This window comes from Apteryx mantelli, chromosome 21, assembly GCF_036417845.1.
Source record: "Apteryx mantelli isolate bAptMan1 chromosome 21, bAptMan1.hap1, whole genome shotgun sequence".
NCBI lineage: Eukaryota > Metazoa > Chordata > Aves > Apterygiformes > Apterygidae > Apteryx > Apteryx mantelli.
The window spans coordinates 7,411,470-7,432,255 of record NC_089998.1 but is presented as its reverse complement, the minus strand read 5'-3'; the positions used below and the strand labels follow the sequence as shown (position 1 = coordinate 7,432,255).

Genomic DNA, 20,786 nt, shown 5'->3' with positions numbered 1-20,786 from the left:
GCACGGGTTTATTTACCCCCAAACCAAACGGTTATAAATTGATATTGTTCATGAGCTAGTACTTCACCCTCCTTCGGCTCAGGTATGAAGGAGGCATAAGGCATCAGAAAAACAAACTCAAAAAGCGTAATGTTGCTCTCCCTCTTCCCATGGATGATTAGCAAGACAAGTGCAGAGCCACTGCAGAGGTCGCGCAAGCTGTAATCTCCACCAGCTCATGGAAAAGCTAGTGAAGTTACCTTTTGTTTCCTTGCGTTTCATGTCCCACCCTTCCCCGATCACTTCTGCGGCTTGGTGCAGAGCCTATACAAAAGACACTCTAATAAATAAGCATTGTGTGGAAAAGAATCCCAGCTCCCGGCACCAAAGCAGAGGCATCCCAGCCTTGCTACAAAGCAGCACAGTTCCCCCAGAATGTCTCACTGCCTGCAAAGACACACCGTTCTACTCAATTTTCAGTGCCCCTCTTCCTTCTGGCAAGGAAAAATAAAGTCCCACACGCAGCAGGTGCTCTCTGCTTGCTATGGTACCTGGAAGCGCAGTCAGGAGAGGTGAAAGGAGAACCAAAAGATGGACGCTGTTGCGGTGCACAGCAGGCTGCATGTTGGCAGGGTTTTATTTGGATGTCTAGTAACAAGTGAACTTGCTGGGAAGATGTAGAGCCTGGGCATGGACAGTTCAAGAGAGATTTGGGTGGTTTTAGGTTTTGGTTTGGGTTTTTCGCCCAGGGGTTTGGATTTAAGTCCTCTTGTTTTTCCAGGAGTTCACCCACCGTGTAATGTCGAGATGAAAAGCACATTATCCTGGTCCTGGAGTTTATAATCCAGCTCACCCTGCAGGCCAAGAAAAAAATGAAAAATGGTTTAAATGTCACTTCAAAACACTAACTGCAAAGAAAAAGCAGCTCATAAAAAAATGGGGAGCGTTAGGGAGCGCAGAGGGAAAAGGCTGAGGTTTTAGCCTTAAAGGAAGCAAAGGTGAGAGATCAGAGAGGGAGCTGACACACATTATCCCAGGAACACGCCGCTTTCTGGACCATGGTATCGACAGAACAGGTGGTTGCCCAAGGTAGGAAAATAGTTAGTGACTGTTTTTTGTCTGAGCTCAACAGTGGACCGAGAAGGGAAGATATTAAGCAGGTGCCACTTTGGGTGGAAATCTCCCTGGCGTTGTCCTCCCCAGCTGTGCTACCACCTTACGTTGGTCAAGGGGGTCTTGCAACTGCCCAGGGCTCTGACGCTGCCTGGTACCCACCAAGCTGTTATCCCAAGCATGGGTGAAAGCAGCGCAGCTCCCAGAGGTGTGAAGCCTGTTGCTAGAGGTCAGGGAATGTGGGTGATCTCTTTTCAGACACCGACTGGCTGATGAGACTCAGCAGGTTAGATAACGGCTCCAGGCTTTCAAACAGCCACTGTGGCACAATACATGGTGAGAGATCCCAGTCCACCCCTTCCCCCTCAAATATTAGATGCTTCGCTTGGGGCAAGAATCAGAAATAGCTTCTCTGAGAGCAACCACAGAACAGACAGAGCAGTATTTTCAACAAAGAAAGTCAAACTGAAGGAGTACAGACCATTAGTTCCCAGTCTGCGTCGTTGATGAGCACCAAAATTCCTGGCCTCCTGCAGAACACAGAGAAATAATTAGGATATAGGGCTGCTAAAAAAGCTTCACAAATAGTTAAGAACAAGGGATTTAAAAGCACAGATCACAAGCTGACTGCCTGTAAAGCCAAAGAGGAAAAAGGAATCCTAGCACGGAGGTGGAAACAGGTACAGTCTGTGCCCTTTCTAGATCAAATAAAGGGGAGGCAGGAGCAATCCCAGAGCTCATTTGAATCAAAATGCACCATTCCTGAGGATGCTCCAAGATGACTACATTTCCGTACGATGTAGAAAAGCCAGGTAATTAAAACCCACGCACCACAGTCGAGCGCAGAGAGCTCGATGCGGAGGTAGGGGAAGCTATTCCGGTGCCCCTACCAAAGGCAGTAAACACCCAGATCCACTCAGAGCCCATGATTACAGGCAAAGGGATTCCCCCTCTTTGATCTTCAGTGTCCTGCAATTGTCTCTCCTGTTACCAGGGGACCTGGCACACGCTTCAGCTCACAAAGATCCGTGACGAATGTTAAACACCCCCAGCGCCACCCCGCAGTCAGGGATGGCTTGCACAGCTCACTCTGCTCCATTTCTCTTGGCTTTTTTTTTTCCTCTCCACGAGGTTGGCCCCATTTTGACAATAAAAATACATTTCCCAGAAGAAATATTTGTTGGCACTTCTCCGAGTGACCGCTTCAGTCCCAGTGATGTCAGCAGGGAACGGACAGACCTGCTAAAACTCCTGGAATTGAGAATACATACGCTACCAGTGCTCCAGGTGACAACATGGAGAACACAAAGCGTATGCGTTTCTGCTTCAGATTTAAGGTTTAAGGATCTGGGGTGAGAGCTGCAAAAGGCAGACATACTCTCTGTGGAGCACTGCGAGATTTAGCTTGGAATTCCTTCCAAATCAATGGGACACCCTCCTCATTATCACTTTAGCATATCCCATATTTTCATAGACATTAACTTCCTCCTTGCAACCAGCATGAAAAATGTATCCCAAACCACAGGGATCAACAGAGAGAGAAACACAAGAAAGATTCACAACATTTGTACTTACACAGAATCCCCTTGCATAAATAATTCCGGTCGTTCTTTCAACAAATTCTGTTTGATCCACTTTAGCAGGTTTCTGATATCCCCTGAAAGGAGAAAGGACACAGCAGTTTACAGACCAGCTGATGGCTCCTAGCTGATGCCAGAACAAAGTGATTGTCCACAAAAGAGTGGAGGAGGAACATGCAGGACAGGTGGGGAGAGCTGCAAACCTTCACTAATAAGAAACCGCAGAACAGAATTGTCCCTTAGCAGCACCTAATGCACACCCCTGAACCAAGGGAGCCCTGAGCCCCAAACTCTACAGCAGAAAAGGTTTGCTCCTTCCCAGAGAAAGGGCAATTCAAGGAACGGCGCTCTTTGGTTGCACGACAAAGTGCAGCTCTTTAGAGGAGTAACAGAAGGAAACCTTGAGCTGGTCCAGATCGGCACTCCCCAGGAAGGGCTACGTCCTTTACCGAGCACACGTGCACACGTTAAATGCATCCCCACAAAGAATTAATGCAGAGTTAATGCTGAGAAGTCAAGCCAGCCGGAGAGTCCAGATGTTAATATTTCTTTAACACCTCCCAGGTCCTGCATATTCTGTTATTACCTAACAAACTCATGTTTCACTGCACGTATGTTTAATTAGATTTAAAAAAATCCAAAGAAGTAAGCCGAACTATCCGAAAGGAATACCTGGTGGACACTGTTAGTACCAAAACCAGCACGTATTCTTGGGGACAAGAGCTCCGCTGCACGAACACATGTATAACCGTGCATGAAATACACGGGCACTGCCCGCGGTGCTTGTATTTTGGCCGCTTGTAATCTCCTTTGGCGTCACACCGGCTGTCGTAGCCGTGTGTTCCCCACGCCGTGCCCTCTCCCTCCGCACAAGCCACCCTCCCGCTGCACTTCGGGCGAACAGCTCCTTTATTAAAGCTCAGCCTTTATCTTCCCATTTCAGTAGGTGACAGGAAGGATTTGTCTTCATGTAAAAGGAGGAGGAGACACTGCTGGCGGGTTTTTATAGTATCAATTTTACTTTGTGAGGCAAAAACAATTTCTTTAGCGATAGCATCAGTTAATTTCCTATTGGAGAGGTGAGAAGCGGCAGAGGGGAGAATAATCCGTTACAGGGTTTAGAGGAGCTGACAAATTACAACGTGGAGTTCTCCTGCATTTGCCTCTATATTTCACCGTTCCACAAACCGCTTCATCATTCTGAATCCACAATCAGTTATTCTCCCGGGGCTCCTTTAAACAGCCCTTTGAAAGCCCCCAAAGAGTTTTGTTTGTTTTAGAGGCACAAGGAAGCTTCCCCAACGCGCTGATCCGCCGCCGAGGGCTGCAGCCCCTCTCGGCAGCGCGAGCAGGGACGGCGGAGGGGTTTCCGCGTCTCCCTCACGTGTGATAACCTAGTTCCAGTCACGGGGAACCTTTTCACACGCCTCTCTCAGACAGAGCTAAAATTAAACGCCGGCATCCTGTTCCCCGTGCGTCGGCTTCAGGACCAGCAAAAATAAACGTGCTCGTAGCAGCTCGGCTCAAGCTCTGCCTTAAAGCGGGATGTGATGGGATCACAGACGCTACCCGGGACAGAGCAAAGTTACCCCCGTCATTTCTGCCACGCCGAGGCTTTCCTTTGCGTCAAGGATGAGACAGCCCTGGCGCAGGCAGGTGCACATCTCGGCAATGGGGACATGTCCGACTGCAGCAGACGGGGGCCTTTTTTCCGGGGGCAGGAGACGCTCTGCGGTTCCCCCCGTTTCCCCTCCCGTTCCCGCGGGCCTCAGCGGCGCGGGATCGCAGGCTGCCTCTGCAGCACATGGGTCCCGCCACCGCCGCGCCGGGGCCTCCCGGGGAATGCCAAAAGGGGACGGCTCCCATCAGGGCACGGGGATCTGCTTTGCGCTGGAAAGCTGCCCGCTAAACCGCATCCCCTGCCTGCGGCCGACCCAAGACTCCCCTATAACGGTGTGTAGTTAAGAGCACAGAAGAGACCTTTTTCTGCTGCTTTCGTAGCCACGTGTGCCACGCAGCAGACGCACCGCGCTGGTCGGGCAGCCCCCGGCGCGAGAGTTAAGCGTATTTGCCTCACCAAACGGCTCCCGCGCTCCGTCACCAAGAAATGAAAGCCGAAGAGGAAGAAAGCCGGCGCGAAGCCTGCAGGAGGAGGAGGAGGAGGAGGGGGCCGCGAAGGGGCCGCCAGCCCCAGCGCGACGACGCCGGCGAGCTGTTTCATATTTATGCGGGGGGCACTCGCGGCAGGGCACACAATGAGCCAGGCCGTACCCGATTCGCCGCGGATGGAATAAGCAGCCCTCTCCCCTGGGACCTTGCGGGGGAGATCATTTAAACAGCAACACGCGGCGCCGGCTGCGTAAAAGACAGCCACCTCGAAGCAGCTCGAACGAAGGGGCGAGAGGACTGATTTATTTGAGCCTGTGCTGGAAGACTCCCTCACCCCTGCTCCGTCCATAATAAATGCTGTTTTCAGCCCCACCTGAGCCTACGTTCGTTTACGCCTCCCCTAGGAGTCACGTACACGCATCCTGAAGAATTAGCAGGAAAAAACTGATATCCCCATGCATGCCTGGAGCTTCCCTGCTCCAAGCAGCAATGAAAATTAGGACTCCTTCCCCACAGCCAACCTGAAGACATAATACTTTCAGCTGCTTTCTCAGCACTGGTTTTTTGCCCACCCTCATGTCTCTACATTTTGTACACCAGTATTACCAGAACAAATCAATTATAAAGGATGAAAAATGACCAGAACCACACCAAAACCATCTCCCCCAAGTAGGATATTGAAAAGGAACAAGATGGCTTATGTTGCGAGGGGGTGTGGAGAAGCCATCTTGCAGTTCGGTCTTGATCAACGACTCAGGATCCTCTATGTTATCATAACGGAAATAAGAAGCAGCAAATTGGAGCACAGCTGCTCCTCCCTTATTACCGACACACGGATCCTTCCTACGACCTTTGCTTTGCGGCACCGTGCTACGGGTCTAACGCAGGTTTCCAGCTCCTCGGGCTGAGGATTTGCCAGGCAAACATCAGGCCCCTAGAAATGACATACAAGAAGGAAAAAACATCAACCTGGCCAGGCATCACATCCACTGACAAGTTAAACCGTCGCTACCGGCACAGCAATTTTATACTCCTGTTGCTGCTAGAGCTGGTGCCTATCGCCAGAACAGAGGCGTTCGCTGTTCACAGGAGCGGCGCCGAGCTGCGCATGCTGGCACCTGGCGGTGGCGGGGACCATGCGTTTTGGCCCAAGAGTGAGGTTCAGGTGGTTGCTCAGATGATCCAGCATCTCTCCCCTAGGTCACCAGTTCACGTCCAGCTCATCACAGTAATGACGTATATTTATTATTGCTGCACAGCCTCAATGAAATCCCTTCGGTAGCCTGCTCCGTCTCCTTCACAGCAAACATCCACACCACAAAATCCACTCTAATTATCGCTGACTGCCCTCACCGTTGGCGGTGTCAGCAGAGAAGCCAGAGCAAAACGGGCCAAGGGAGCTGAACTCTCCTCAAACTGCAAAGGAGGGGCTGAAGCACATGGCAGGAAAGCCCCAGCTCATTTGTACACAGAGGCAGCTTCTGTTGCCTGTGCAACAGTACAAACCCCTCCAAATTCTCAGGAAAAAATAATCTAAAGTTAATTAAAAAAAGAAAAAACGGCAAACATTTGAGAAAACTGCTTAACTCAAGTGCGCAGATGGGAGCTCAAATCCACAATACATGCATAAAACAAATCACCCAGTGAAACACACAGCTCAGGAAAACGAAGTGGGCGCTTGCAGTGACACAAAGTCACTGGCTCGTCACGCCAGCGGACAGGATGCAAAAGCTGCAGTGAGCGTGCACACAAAAACCCAGCAGCGCCGGCTCATTTTCAGCCCAGCTGCATTATAAACATTCCTGATTGTGGCAGGAAGAACTGCAGAGCCCGCTCAGCGCGCTCGCGTAGCCTCTGAGGCCTGATCTTCTGCATTATCCCAACTGTTCATTGATGAAGAATCTGCTGAGCTTCCCCTGCAAGAGAAATGAAGCTAGGACTCCATTTTAGTACTGCCTGGAACAAGAGCCTGGGTTCATTTGCACCCTCAAAACCAAGGCTGAAATCCATAGATCTTTCCCAGCTCAATAAAACCTCCCGGGCCTGACAGATTCATCAGTGATAACTCAGCAAAGAGGGCGCTCACTGTGTGCAGAGAGAAAACAGGTGCCTAGAATAAGAAACATCGAGCTGGATGTTACACTAGAAAAACCTCACACTGAACTGATAAATGTGCAGAAACGCAGAAGGGTTTTGCGCAACTGTAATATCGGTTGACATGAACACACAACTCTCTGCTACCAGGGAGCTGCATAGGTCGCCGGCAGATTCACGCGCATTAATGCAATGCCCAGACATCTCCGTATCCCCCACCTTAAAATCCACGTACAAACTAGTGCACAGCGCAAAATGCCTGGAAGGGCATCCAGAGGGTGTAATTCTTGCCATATTCTTTCTTGGCTGCAGAACTGAGAGCTCATTTCAGGCAAATAGGGGATCCCTATAAAGGCCTAACCATGGCAAATTCCCTTCTGGTCTGTAATAAATAAGATATATGCAGCGCTGGTCACTAAGGGGTCAGTGCTGCAAGAGCACAGGCAGTTTTCCCGGGCCGCCTTGCGGATACCTCCCTGTGGGGTACCATTTCTTTGACCCAGAATAAGATCATTTATCATACTGACCATGGCTGAGCTCCAATTTGCCGAGGTCACTAACTCTGGACGGGCGCCGCTCCACCCCCATTCTCAGCCACCGGCCTGTAACCATGACAAAGCCCCTTCCCGGCCGCTCCTCTCCCATTATTCCCCCTGCCTGCATGGAAATGTGTGGAAAGACAATTTGTAACCCCCTTTCGCCGCTGAAGCGGCTTGGTTTTAAAACAGGCGACCTAACTCCCAATACCTGCCGCCCCTCCAGGTGAACGCCCTCGCCATGCTTTGGCATTTTAGGGCACTCCAGGAATCCGTTCTCCCAGAAAGCGTGTTACAAAACCTGACCGAAGGATTCTTCAGACTCCTCCAATCTCCCATCTGATACACGACTCATTCACCAAAGCAAAGGTGTGCCATAAACTGCAGAAGAAGGGAAGAGCTTAAACGAATGGAGTCGCAGGCAACCAGGTTCAGTGCTGCGTGGAGGGAGCAGCAAGGCTGAGAAGAGCAAAATCCATTTTCTCTGACAAGCGCACAAGCCAATCCTGACACATACTGGAGTGGGCAGTGACTTAAGTGCCGTGAAAAAAATTAGGGGGTAACTACAGCCAGACATAAGAGATCCCGATCACTGCTCTCATCTGCTCTCGTTCGCAACAGGAGAATGTCAAGGCCTTGGCTTCTGTAATTTTTAATTGCGTTATGACATTCTTGTCTCTAATCGCAGCTAGGAGAGAACCCTTCGCAATGCTCTTCTCCGCTTCCTTGTATCCACACGATGGGAAGACATCACCAGGGTCTTCCATAATCCGCCTGTTAACAGAGTGAAGACTCAGATCCCAGCCATCACCCAGTAACTCTCAGACATGAGATTTTCTCACAACTCACAAGAACTGGAGAAGAGCTGCCTGGCATCTTTAATTCCGCACAGTTTGGTAGTAGGAGAACACAAGTTCAAGGGATCTCCAATCCCATTTGCTAGCCAGCAGCAAGTCTCCAGATCCATCAGCTCCTGTCACAAGAAAGCAGCTCGGAGCTGATCCTCAGGGTAAACCTAATCCCTACACATTTCCAAAGTCAGAGCATCTAATCCTATAACACCCAATGCTATTGTCACTTCAGGCTCCCAAATAAATGCCAGTGCACCAAACTGTCTCTTTTAATTAGGATCACAGATCACTAGTGCTGGTCCAGGGTCTTGCCTCTTGTTCAAAATTGTCAAAGGAAGGAACCGGGGAGAGCCTCAAAGCTGTATTCCACAGGCAGAAAAAGGCTGGATTAGGGATTGCAGACATCAAAAATAATGTCTTGTTAACAGTTCTCCCGTAATTTTATCCTTCTACCCGTGCAGAATTATTCTCCACAAAAGACCATCCTGAGTTCTGCCCACTCAGATTTTAAAAAGCTTGAGCAACATAGGGCTTCTACCAAAACCCCGACAAGACTGTGCCACGGTCTAATAGTTCTTGCAATTAAGAATCTTCCTACTACACAGTCCAAATTCCCATTTCTTCATTCCTCCCTATCAATCCGTGCTATCCGTGATATTGCATCACCCCAGCTACTATCTGTCCTTCCCCGTGATAAAGGAGATACCTCACCTCATCACTTTTCCATTGAGTTATCCTGCTTAACCTTGAACTGTTGCTGGATAATTTTTTTAAGCTGCTCAGGAAGACAATTCAAAGAATGCATTACCGACTGCAGGCACAAAGCTCGGCTGAAACCCATCAAACTGAAATTTCCCCTCTCCTATTTTCCAGACTTCTGGGTTTTTGTGTGCGTACAGGCACACAGAGGGTCGAAAAGGAAAACCTTATCACTATCGCAAGGGACTACGCGGAGCTCACGGGAGCCCAGAGTCCACAAAGGAACGTGACTGCTCATGCAGAGAAGGTGCAGAGGGATTTCCCGGCAGCCTGGCACCGTCCTGCTCGCAGGGAATCCCCTGGGCCGGGCTCGCTCTGGCACTGCCAGCGGGATACCACAGCCCCCTGAAGGCAGCTCCTCACCCCCTTTCCAGCCTCGCTGGTGGCCAGGGTCCTCCCTGGCTGTTGGGTGAACGGGTCTCGCATCTCACTAGCCGCCGTGATTTCATCCTGCTAAATACAGAAATCGCGCAGCGTCCAGTCCTTGCCTCTCACTTGCAGGCTAAGATTTGCTTTGCTATTATTAGACTTTCATCCCCGGCAAGCACCATTAAACCGAGTCCTGTCCACCCAAGCCAGCCACCCCCACAGATCCTCCAAGCCCCTCAGTCTTACTTGAAAGGGGAAAAGAAAGGGCCAGTGAGATGATCAGGGTAGGGGGAGAAGGGGGGGAGGATTTACAAGTGAATGGAGGTAAGAATGGAGCAGTTTGTGGGATAAAGGGGCTGCAGAGGGAGCTTTACAGATGTGCAGAGGGACGGCGGCTCATTGTTTAATTAAGCAGAAAGTGGCTCTTTTGAAAAGCAATTTTGCACAGGAGCTCTGAGCTCAGCAAACAACTCCTGCGAGTGAGGGCAGGAGGAGAAAGGAACAGCTGGCCCGGAGCCGTGTGAACCGCATGCTAAGCGGTTTAAAGGGCCCGAATCCTCCTCCCCGGCCCTGCTCCGCTGCCACCCTCTGAACAGTGCTGTCACCACAGCAAATCCCACCAAGAGAAAAGAGGGAGCAGGGCGGGGGGGCTGGCACAGAAAGGTTATCCTACTAGGTGTCCGCGCTGCAATACAGCGGCTGGGAAGGAGGGTGGAAAAGCCAGGCTTTGTTATCACACGGATTTGCTCACACACAAGAGCTGGTTTCTCTGTGCCTGGGAAGCTCCTTCCACAATGAGTTGGGATGAGCTGATCCGGTAAGGAGGCTCCTCGGCCTCCCGGGAGAGCGCTGGGACTGCTCCCGCGAGGATCTGAATTGCTTCGGCTTTTCCTTAGAAAGGAGCCGCTCCCGGCGCAGAAGTGAGCGTCGCCTCGCCGGGACGGCTCCGCGGACACGGCACCCGCCAGCAGCTCCGCGGCGTGCCGAAGGCTCGCCCCGCAGCGGGGAGCGTGCAACGTGACGGCGACCCCACGGCATTGCACCAGGCGCCCGGTGCCACGGACGTGGCTGCACACACTCATCGCAGGAAAGAGCAGCCGGGACCCAGGGCTGAACGCTGCCTCCAGTCTAGGCTGAGGTTCCACCCTGGGCAACCCATGGAGCCTCCTCTTCCTCACCAGTAAATATATAATTACCTGCCTGAGAGAGATGCATAAGTAGGGGAAAAAAACCAGGGTCCTTTGAGGACTGAAAGTGCCGTACCCTGTGGTTAAAAAGGATTGGATTGCATGAAATTCCATAAAGTTATGTTTTATTATTGTTCTTCCAATAAGTCGCTGCATTACCAGAAATAATTTTATTCCTTTTTCGGAGTGAGTTTAAAAACATTAGGAATAATAAGCACAGCAATAAAAGCATTCCAGAATAGTAATAACTTATTAACTGCTAAATACTACCCAGCAATAGTACTGGGCATTTGCAGACAACCGATGCCAACTTTCACTCCTGATTTTACACACTGCTTTGGCACGGGTCCCCAGTCAATTCCGAACACACGCCATGCTGTATTTTTTAAGCCACTCTGCCTGTAACACAGGTCTGATCTCCCGAGATCCCCAGGCTCTTTTCTGAGATGATGAATGCTCCCAGCTCCCCAGCAGTCCTCCATGCTGCACAGAGCAAGGCCTCTGGATAGCAAAGCTCCTGAGGAGCAGACCCCGCTCTTCTCTACAGGGATTTTCACATAAGCAGCACTCAGCAGATTATTTTAATTTCCCTCTAAAAAAATCTGATTAGCAACAGGGTTTTTCCCTGGGGTTTTGGTAAAGGGAAACCACAAACAATTACCAAAACACATTGATTAAAAATTTATCCTTTCAAACTTGCGAGTGCCAAAACACGCAGCGAATTCTTGACTGCTCCAGAAGGTCCGAGCGATCACTGCTGACACTTGTTACCGCCCCTCCAAAAACACAAGTCCGATCACCAAAACCATGGGAGAAGTTTCCTTACAGCTGGAATCGGAAGGCCTGGGACCCGCAGCTGAGCAGCCCGCGGCCCAACCACTAGACTTTGTAAACAGCCCCAAGCCCCGACACAACATCCAGTAGAGAGCACAGCGGTAAGGTTTTGTAAACACTCTTCGTCAGCATGACACCGCTGATCTAAACCTGAAATTACCACAAGGGTTAAACAATGCCTGTTATTTCCTACCCTTCCAACAGAGTCAATGCAATTCGCATGGCCATAGACAAATCCACCACTGTGCGTCCCAGCGAGATGGAGGAAGGAGCTCCGACATCACTTGCAGAGCAGTCATACAATGATCTATTTGATTACTGAAGCACTTGGTTAAATTACTGTGGCTTGTTTCAGGAGGAGGCTGCCAAATACATTTTCAGTTTTTAATTTAGGGTTTCTCTCTTTTATGCTCCATTGTCTCTAATAGCCTCTCAGATGCTTGAAAATAAAGTTGATTTCCCTGCCAATTTAATCCTCTCTCTGTGTGACAAATATCGTTATTCCCTCTGCTGCTTTCTCCCACACATACTGTTTTTATGCAGAATAAGCCAACAGGGCATTAGTGCCTTTAGATCCTCTAACAGCATTATCAATGAGATCATCAAAATATTCGGCAATTTGGGACAAGATTCTTGTTTAACCGGACATCATCTTTTTGCAGCAGCTCTAAAAGATTACACAGTGCCGCGTAAAGCGCAGCTTATGTAAAACTATCGGCCTATACAGATATATCACACCTTTTTAAATTCCTAGTTGGCAGCAACTTAAACATGCAGGCTAAACCAGCTCCACTTTGGAAATTAGGAACTGCTGTTTTATTGACATTGTAAGGATACAAAAAGCCCCCTGGATAACAAAAATAGGTCTTGCCACATGGCTGTACCCCTAGCGGCTTGCTCTGGTCCCATTTGCAGATTCCTTCCTCCTGCCTTTACTAATCCCCTCAGGAGCCCATCTCCAGGCATCAGAAAAGGACAGAGAATCAAATCTTCTCAAAAAAGTTAACTGGATTTTGAATCCACCCACTTTCCACCTAGTGCCTATTATCAGGAAATTAAGGAAAATGACCACACACTAATTTGTTAAAACAACATTATTGCCATTCAGAGAACACTGCCCTTGTCAAATATGGAGCACAGGCTGTTCCACTCACTTAAATATTTGTAGGTATTTGCTCAGTAATTTTCTATCTCCATTCACCTCTGGGATATATATACATAAATGCCTAAACAATTAAATTATAGCTGGGCCCAACGTCCCAGAGAGAAGCAGCTCCTCAGCAAAAAGGAGGACAAAGACAAAAATAATCTAGAAAGAAAGGAAGAGTGGGTAAGGGAGGCCAAAATGGCCAAAAATAAGCTTGACAGCTAATGAAATCAGTTAAAATAGGGTTATAAGTGCAGGTCTTCAAGCAGTATTCATACTACAGACCTTTCCCCAGAGCATTAGGTGATGAACATACAGGGTAAGGTGAGCAAGGAGCAGGCAGCAGCGTGCACAGCTGCGCAGTTGTTTCTCTAATCAGTCTAATTCTGGCTGCACGAGGACAGCAAGGATCGTACCATTAGATATATCTTTATTTACCCAGAGATAGCTGAATTACGCTTCCTTACTGTGAGCGAGGATGGCACTAGGTACACTACAAAATTGCACTGAGTTACCAATTTCTTATTTGCTCATGTTTCTGATTCAATTCTGCAGATTTCTCACCTCTACAACACAATTCTTTACTGGAATATTATGACAGGTGGCTCCAGTGATCCTTTATGGGGCAATTTCAGACATTAACCCCATGTCTGTCTGCCTCATCCTTATGCTGGACGTAACTATCCCTGTAGCAGAAGCTACAGAATTCAGCGTCTGCTCCTCAGTGACTGTAATCCGCAACCAGTCCTATAACTGAAACCAACCTGTCATTCAACACACATGAAAACACCAGACTGTCAATCACAGGAGTTGAAAAGTGGACACCCTGTCCATTCTGCAGCTCCTGTTACAGGGATAGCGGTGTCTGAAAAACAAGGCAGCAGGAAAAACCAGAAACAATAACCTATTAGACGAATCTGGAATGAACCACTGGAGATCAGGGGTCTGAACCCTGAGACAAAGCCAGATCTTCAGGGAGAGGTTTATTCTTTAGGATAAATCCCACTTCTAGTGAAGTCCATAGAAGCCTTCCCATCAACTTCAAATGGGAATGGATCAGGCCACATACAACTGCACCATGGACATCCATCAGGCTAGAAGAATCATTCTTTGGCAGTAATTCTCCCCATCCCCTGACAGAAATAAACAACTCTTGTAATAACCCCTTCTTCCCGAGTATCTGGTCATGGTTTGAATACTACCAATGCAGTAGATGTCAGCGAGTATCCTAAACTTATAGAACACTAAAGAAAATGATACTCTAGTCCCCCAAGTTTAAAAAACAACTAAATGAGTGTTTTGGCATTTCTTTATATCTTCCATCTAAGGATTTTAAGTACTTTAACAGTGCTAGAATTTAATGTTGGAACTCTCTTGTGATACATGAGAGTATCGCTACTACTTCAGTAGCGACAGGGGAAAGTTAAGCAACACGACTAAATTCACAAAGCAAATCAGCATCAGACCAAGGAGTGGAAAGAAAGTTTCTGGATTCCCAGTCCCTGTCATTAACCACAAGATAACACGCTATTTTAGTGCTCCTATCGTATTGGAATTACACATATTTATGTCCAAGCATCAAAAGTGCTGGTACCAATCTCTAATGACGAGGCATGGCAGGAACATTTCAGGCCTCAATGTTCACATCACATAGATTATGGTATTAACCATTCATGAGATATTAGTTGTTAACCTTCATTGATGCTTTGTGTTATTTCAAAGTTTATAATCCCACTCTCAAATAGCATAAAGTGTATCTAGCTGGAAGAATTCAAAACATACCCGCAGCAAAATTATGTTGCAACTGAAGTATGCATACACATAAGGAGAAACAAGAGAGTTAGTACAACACTTTTCTCTACTGATATTCCAAATCACGCAACAGAAATTATTACTGTTCATCACTGGGATACTCAAGTCTTTAGCTTAACAGCATCTTATTTTTTATTGCAGGGAAGGCTATAAGCAATATGTCGAGCATCATGTTCAAGCATGAGCTTTGCCATTTACAACTGCATAGTTAATTTGAAACAATTATATAAACTTAAAAGTCAAACGAATAGGTAAAATACATTCATATTACTTTCCTATACACACACACACATCTATATAATACATATATATGCACATGCATATGTATATGCCTCTTGGAAATGACAAAACAGGCAAAGGAAAAGAGAGAGAGAGAGAGCGCGAGCGAGCGAGCAGGTTAAGGTGGTTTCAAATACCAGTCAAGATAAACATAGACGTGCTGAAAACATTCAGAGGTTGTTGACTGCTCAGGAGGAGGGAGGCAAAAGCCTTAAGGAAGGACTCGTTTCATAATTGCTTAGAGGACAGGAAAGGCGTTCAAACTATTTCTGCTTTGTATTTACTTTGAGGACCAGCCATTGTCTGCCAGGAGATCTGATCAATAACGTGTCTGAAATTGCTTTTAGAACACTAATTCTAGCTGTAAACTAACTAAACTGCTGTACAAACCAGCACTGTTTTGCACATGAATTTCATTTGCTGTCATTCTTTCGACTTATCTAAACATTTCTGGTACTCACAAGGCTCTGGTTGACAGGGCAAGGTCACCTGATGTTTTTTAACACCATCAAACAAGAGTTCTGCACCACCTCTGAAATGAAAAGAACAAACTACTGAGTTTTTGCTTTATCTTCAAAAGAAAAATATTACAAAAGGGTCAATTTACATAGATGCCACAATAGAGAAAGGAAATGACACAGACTGTGCTTCGTATAGGATCCTCTGTCGGTTTTCCTCCCACAGACTGCAAGTTCTTTGGGGAAGCTGGTGTCTCCTATTGCAATCACATAGCTCAGCCACGGGCCAGAACCCCGTTGTGCCAGGCATCTTCCCAACAGAACAGGAAGATGGCAACTGGCCCAAAGAGCTTACAAATCGTCGTGCAGCATCCAGTGCAAAGCCTTTCCTTTCCCCTTAGCTATCGGCACCGCTTCAATTCAAATGCTATTACAGACACCGCGCTATAGCCAACGTCGCTCTCCTACAACACCTTTCAGTCAGAAGTCTCAAGACGTTCCGCAAAACATGCAAATCATAACATCTTTGTGGAATAAATATTTCTCCAGTTTCCACTCGGAAACAGAAAGAGGAAATGACTCATACAAGGTTACACAGCAAGTCAGAGGCAGAGCCAGGAATCCTTGAGTCCTGGCAACCCCTTCTTGATCTAGCTACTACAAAGCATTCCTTCTCAGGATAAACTTGAGCACTGGGAGAAGCATACAGAACAAGCACCAATGATTACAAATTAAATAATCATAAAAAAATCCTTCTCCACTGAATAACCTGGTTAAAAGTCCCTTTTCTGACACTCAGATCTTACTAGGGGCCTGGCCTTAGACAACAGAGAGATTGCCTCTGCAACCACAGCTCTTTACAAGAGAACCAGGATGAGCAAAATACAGAATATGGACAAGTACAGCTGGTCCTCAACTCTGAAAAACTGGGATTTCAATTGTGTCTGGGTATTTAATTTCCTCAGGCTCTTAAAAAAAAATTCAGTTTCATAACCACAACTTAAGAACCCTTAGCTGGCTCCTTGCATATATCCGTTTTCTAGAAAAAGAGCAGTTCTGAAAGCCTTGAGCTCTACAAACATAGGTCAGTTTTCCTGATGCTGTGCAGCTGCAGGCTAAACTCAGTCTTAGAAGAAGAAGATTACAGAACTTCATCCTTTGACTAGAGGAACAGATAAGAAATATGGATGCTACAGTAAGGTACAGGACACAGAAGCAGATAGCATGAGCTCTTGACTCCAGACTGAACAGGAAGGCCAAAGTTTCAACAATTAGGAAATTCAAAAGTCAACTCAACTGATTACTGGATACTCAACTGAGATAGAGAAATGATCACTCCCTCTCAAAGAGCATTTAATTGTAGCAAAACGTTCTTCCAATTTAAATTTAATTACTTTAGATAACGTTTCTTGCAAAATTACATTCAGGAAGTCTTTACTGGTACCTTGCATCTCTCAAAAATTGACTCAGTAAAGTAGTCAAAAAAATGCCATCACCTAAACAGTAACAAAAATACATCCACGCGTTACTGAGTTCCTTTAAATTCAATATCTAAAAATGTCACACTAGGTTTTCTTGGCTCCGCAATGGTAGAGCACAACAGAACCCTTGTTATGCCATCAGCAGCATTACTTATATGCAGCAACTCTCCTAAAGGGCACTCTGTTGGTGTTCTTCCACCAGCTCACAAAAAATAGTTATCTGAAAATTGAAGCAGCAATTATTACCATGAGCCGAGATTCATGCAAGAGAACAAGTCACAGTAATTATATGAAAAACATTTTTTTATGTAATGAAAACAAGGTCACGCTTTGTTACAGCGGGAAATGTAGATTGCAAGATAAGGTCCTTCTGTAATGCGCTAGCTGTGGAGAACTCAGCTGTGAGTTGTACATAGAGAGCTCATTTATGCATTTCCAAGGGAAGCAAAAATGCACCTCGCTCTTCTGGGAAAATTAGGAGACTTACTGCAGCTGGAAGTGGAAAAGACTGAGGAAAGGGTTCTTAAGGAGAGAGTATTTAAAGGTTATGACATATCTGCGTCTGTGAAGGGGTGGGAAAAATCAAGTAAATAGCCGCCTTTTAGCTTTTGCTAAAAGGGGGCTTTAACAACCCAACACAGCAATTGTTGCAAACGTTCACAGACTTACAAGGCAAACGCTTTTTAAGCAATGCAGATACTGCAGCAACGAAGACCTGAAAATTAAAATATTATAAAGAACTCTGCTGCTTTACATTAGAAAGAAGAATTAAAGAAGAATTAAAAAGAAGAAAAGAGAGTATGTGCAGGCAGGCACCCCAGGGCACACATGCGCACACAGAAACACGCTGAAACACAAGCGCAAGGTTTTTATTACTAATTTTAATCAGTTAGAGACGGCTAAAAGAGGGGAGGGGGAGACTTCCCAGGCAGGTACCCGCGGCGGTCCCGGGCACCTGCTGCCGCGCCACGGACGCTGCGAGGCCCGGGCAGGCCCGGCCCCAGGGCGGCCCCGCGGGGCGGCGGAGGCGGGCGCCCCCCGGTCGCGGCGCCCCGAGCTCGGCGCCACGGACAGGCCGCGGGGCCGCCGCCGCCCTCCCGCCGCGCCTCAGGGCCGCGGCCCCCCCGGCGGAGGGACGCGGCGCGACCCCCCCCCGGCCGCCCCGCCGCGGTCCCGCCCCGCTGCCGCCCCGGGCCCCGCGCCGCCGCCGCCCGCGCTCACCCGAACTCCACCTGCAGCGACACGGGCGCCGCCATCTTGGCGGCAGCGGCGGCGGGAGGGGGACGGCGCGCAGCGGCCGCGCCGGAAGTGCCGCGCCGACTTCCGGGCGCGCCGCGTTGCCTGGCAACGGCAAGGCGGGTGGGGGGGGCGGCAAATGGCGGCGGCGGCGGCGGCGGCCCGAGGGCGCGGGCCTCGCGGCGGCCCCTGGTGCCCCGGCACTGCCGCAGGCCTCGCCGCAGCCCGGGCCTGGCCGGGGGTGCAGCGCTCGCGTGCGGGCCTCGCCTGGCCTAGAGGGTTTTCTCGATTAATTCGATGATGACCAAAACCTAAAGGCCACAATCCTGCAATCTGTCATAAGCCTGCTCTTCTCCGGGTTATTCTGTCTGCAGGGAAATCTGTTTTGGAAGAGACGTACACTAAGCTCCTGTTCCTGACTTTAAAGTAGTTACCCTGCTTTAAATTCCCATCTTGCTTTGCCCAGAGTCATTTTTCACACGGGGAGAACATCCCAGCAGTGCAAAGGGAAGCAACTGTGTCAGACGCTTCCCAACAGCGGAGCCAACCTGACCTTCACCTTCTGTCTCACAGCGACATTTAAATTTTTAGTAGGGAAGCAGAAATGGCCAGGCTGGATCAGATTAATGACCGCTCCCCTGTCACCACCGTCGGAAGATGTGTTTCAGCGCGTCAGAAAATGCACGGCAAATCAGTCTCTTGTTCCGTCCAGTGCCGCCTTTCCTCGCGAGCTCATCGCCGTAGCACCAGAGCACCTTCCAGTCCCGCATTAAACAACATGGCTAACATCTGTCATCTGTTTGTTTTCTCCTCCCATCCCCAGAGGGAGAAGCATGTACAAGGGGGCTGGGTGCAGCCATGATGGTGACAGCTGGGCTGTGCGCGGTGGCGCGGGCTCTTCCCCCCCGCATGACATGGAGCACGCGCTGTACCAGGCAGCGCTGGTGGAAAGACTGCAGCCCCTTAACCCTCCCTCCTCCATCCCTCCGCTCACTGGAGCGCCTGGGTTTGAATTTAAATAATACACGTACACATAGCCACACCACATCCAGAAATGTAATATATACACATATGCGTAGTGTGTTATATGTATTGGGCATAAATTTACGCAGACAGACTGCTCTACATTTATGCTAAAGGGGGTCAAACTACGCCTAACCCCGAGAGCAGAAGGTGATGGGGTTTGTAATGGCCTTTTGTTCTCGGCAGAGATCATTCTCCAGGCTGGGCCAGGGCCCCAAGACAGGCCTGTCTCCTGCACAGATGAGCGCTGCTGTCACTGCTGGGGTTGCATTATGCCAGAGACACGAAGCCGTTGACCATGGTCTTCATCCAAAAATTCTAGCTGGATTTTAGATATCTCTAAAACCCTACACCTTTGGGTATCTCAGATGTACAGCCCAGGATGTTGAACTAATTGTGTGGGAAACTGGCTGAGGAAAGAAAAGCCTTAGACAAAAATCTTATTTCTTTGCACTTCAGAAATGGCTGAGGCACTATATATGTAGAGGATCTGGTAATCTGGATTCCAGATCAGTATTTGTAGTTATAGTTTTGTATGAGCTATTCTTTTTCCTTCCAGAAATCATTTATGAGGCCAAGTAATAGGAGAACTGTCTCCTAAATGAATCTCAATTCCTGAATTATAGAAATACAACAGAATATTACAGATTTAGTGTTAGTTCTTTCCTATTAAAGCATAAATAAATAAATAAATAAATAAAAAGAAAACAGTAATCATAAATGCCAATTTGGCTCATTCAAGCATCCAAATTTGGTTACCATAACAATTGTCCTGGAAAAATAGCCAGTGATCACATGAGATATAGTAGACATTTTTATGGGCATTGTGTGTTTGGAAAGAGGAGCAATTCTTGTCTCTGTACAGGGTGCTGAAATCAGAGCAACACCCAATTCTCTGGCATATGTTTGGGGATGGGAAAAGAAAACGTATAATCTCCTTGGAAAAGTGTAATGCTGACATTGTTATTTCTAAAGTGCTGTAAACATAGATGGTATTCAATAAACAAGTACATAAAGAAAAACTACATAAAGACAAGGTTCCCGCCCCGAGGAACATGCTACCCTCTCGGTCAAGCTCAGGGAGGTCTCACTGTGACTGGCTTAGGCTAAACCTTTTATACTAAATTTCCCATGCTAAATCTCCCACTCGGATCCAAGCGTGAGACTTCCACACGTGAGCCAGGGCTGGGCAGGACCCGGTATGCCCAGCTGGCTTTTGCCACGGCGCTTACCCCAGCCAAAATGGGGCAAGAGGCAGCCGACCAGACTTGCCCAGCTCTGGCTACACCCGACTTTCCCCACCCACAAACGCAACTGCGCCAAACAAAAGAGCAGGTTGGAAACTGAGCCGTGCAATAAAGAGGGTTTAATTTCTTTTGTCTCAGGCCTGGCTTTTTCTTGCTCTTTGGGCGCTTTTCTCTCCCTTCGAGGACAGCGGGGATGTGCCTCCAGCCCTCTGCCGAGGGTTTATTCCGGAGGAAACGGTTTGGCTTGCCAGCACGTTTTACAGGCAAGCGTAGTTTATAAATACGACGGGGGCCCGGCACTGCGAGGAAACATTTTATCAGGGCGCCTCGAACTGACGATTCAATTATTTTTCAATAAAACATCAGGGGAATGCGCAAACAGCTGCTGCCATCCTTCCACGCAGCAAGTCAAACTTCATGGGGAACAATAGCCGGCGAAACGGGAGCCATGGCTGAGGCGGTAACAATGGGATTCCTCGCTCCGGGCTTTGTTTGATTTCCCAGTCGCAGTTTTGAACTCCCTCCGCCAGTCGGAGAAAGGAGCGGGGGGGGGGGGGTAGGAAGGGGCGAGGGGGGGAAGCAGGCAGAGGGGAAGGAGGGTCAGGGGGAGTTAAAGCCTTTTGCAGCCTTTCTCTCGCATTCATGTGGTAATTGGGTGTCAAGCAGAGATCAGTAAGATGGAGCCCGGCCTC

At 48.3% G+C, this 20,786-nt stretch overlaps 1 protein-coding gene across 1 annotated transcript; it reads right to left on the bottom strand.

The window, feature by feature from the left end:
- Positions 1 to 580: 580 nt before the first annotated feature.
- URM1 (ubiquitin related modifier 1) lies at positions 581 to 17,879 on the bottom strand. Its single transcript, XM_067309161.1, has 5 exons — positions 17,810 to 17,879; positions 15,111 to 15,181; positions 2,668 to 2,749; positions 1,574 to 1,622; positions 581 to 833 (listed from the first exon to the last, which is right to left on the bottom strand). Exons 1-5 carry the CDS (start codon positions 17,842 to 17,844, stop codon positions 765 to 767), a joined length of 306 nt encoding a protein of 101 aa, XP_067165262.1. The 5' UTR covers positions 17,845 to 17,879; the 3' UTR covers positions 581 to 764.
- Between the last annotated feature and the right edge of the window lie 2,907 nt (positions 17,880 to 20,786).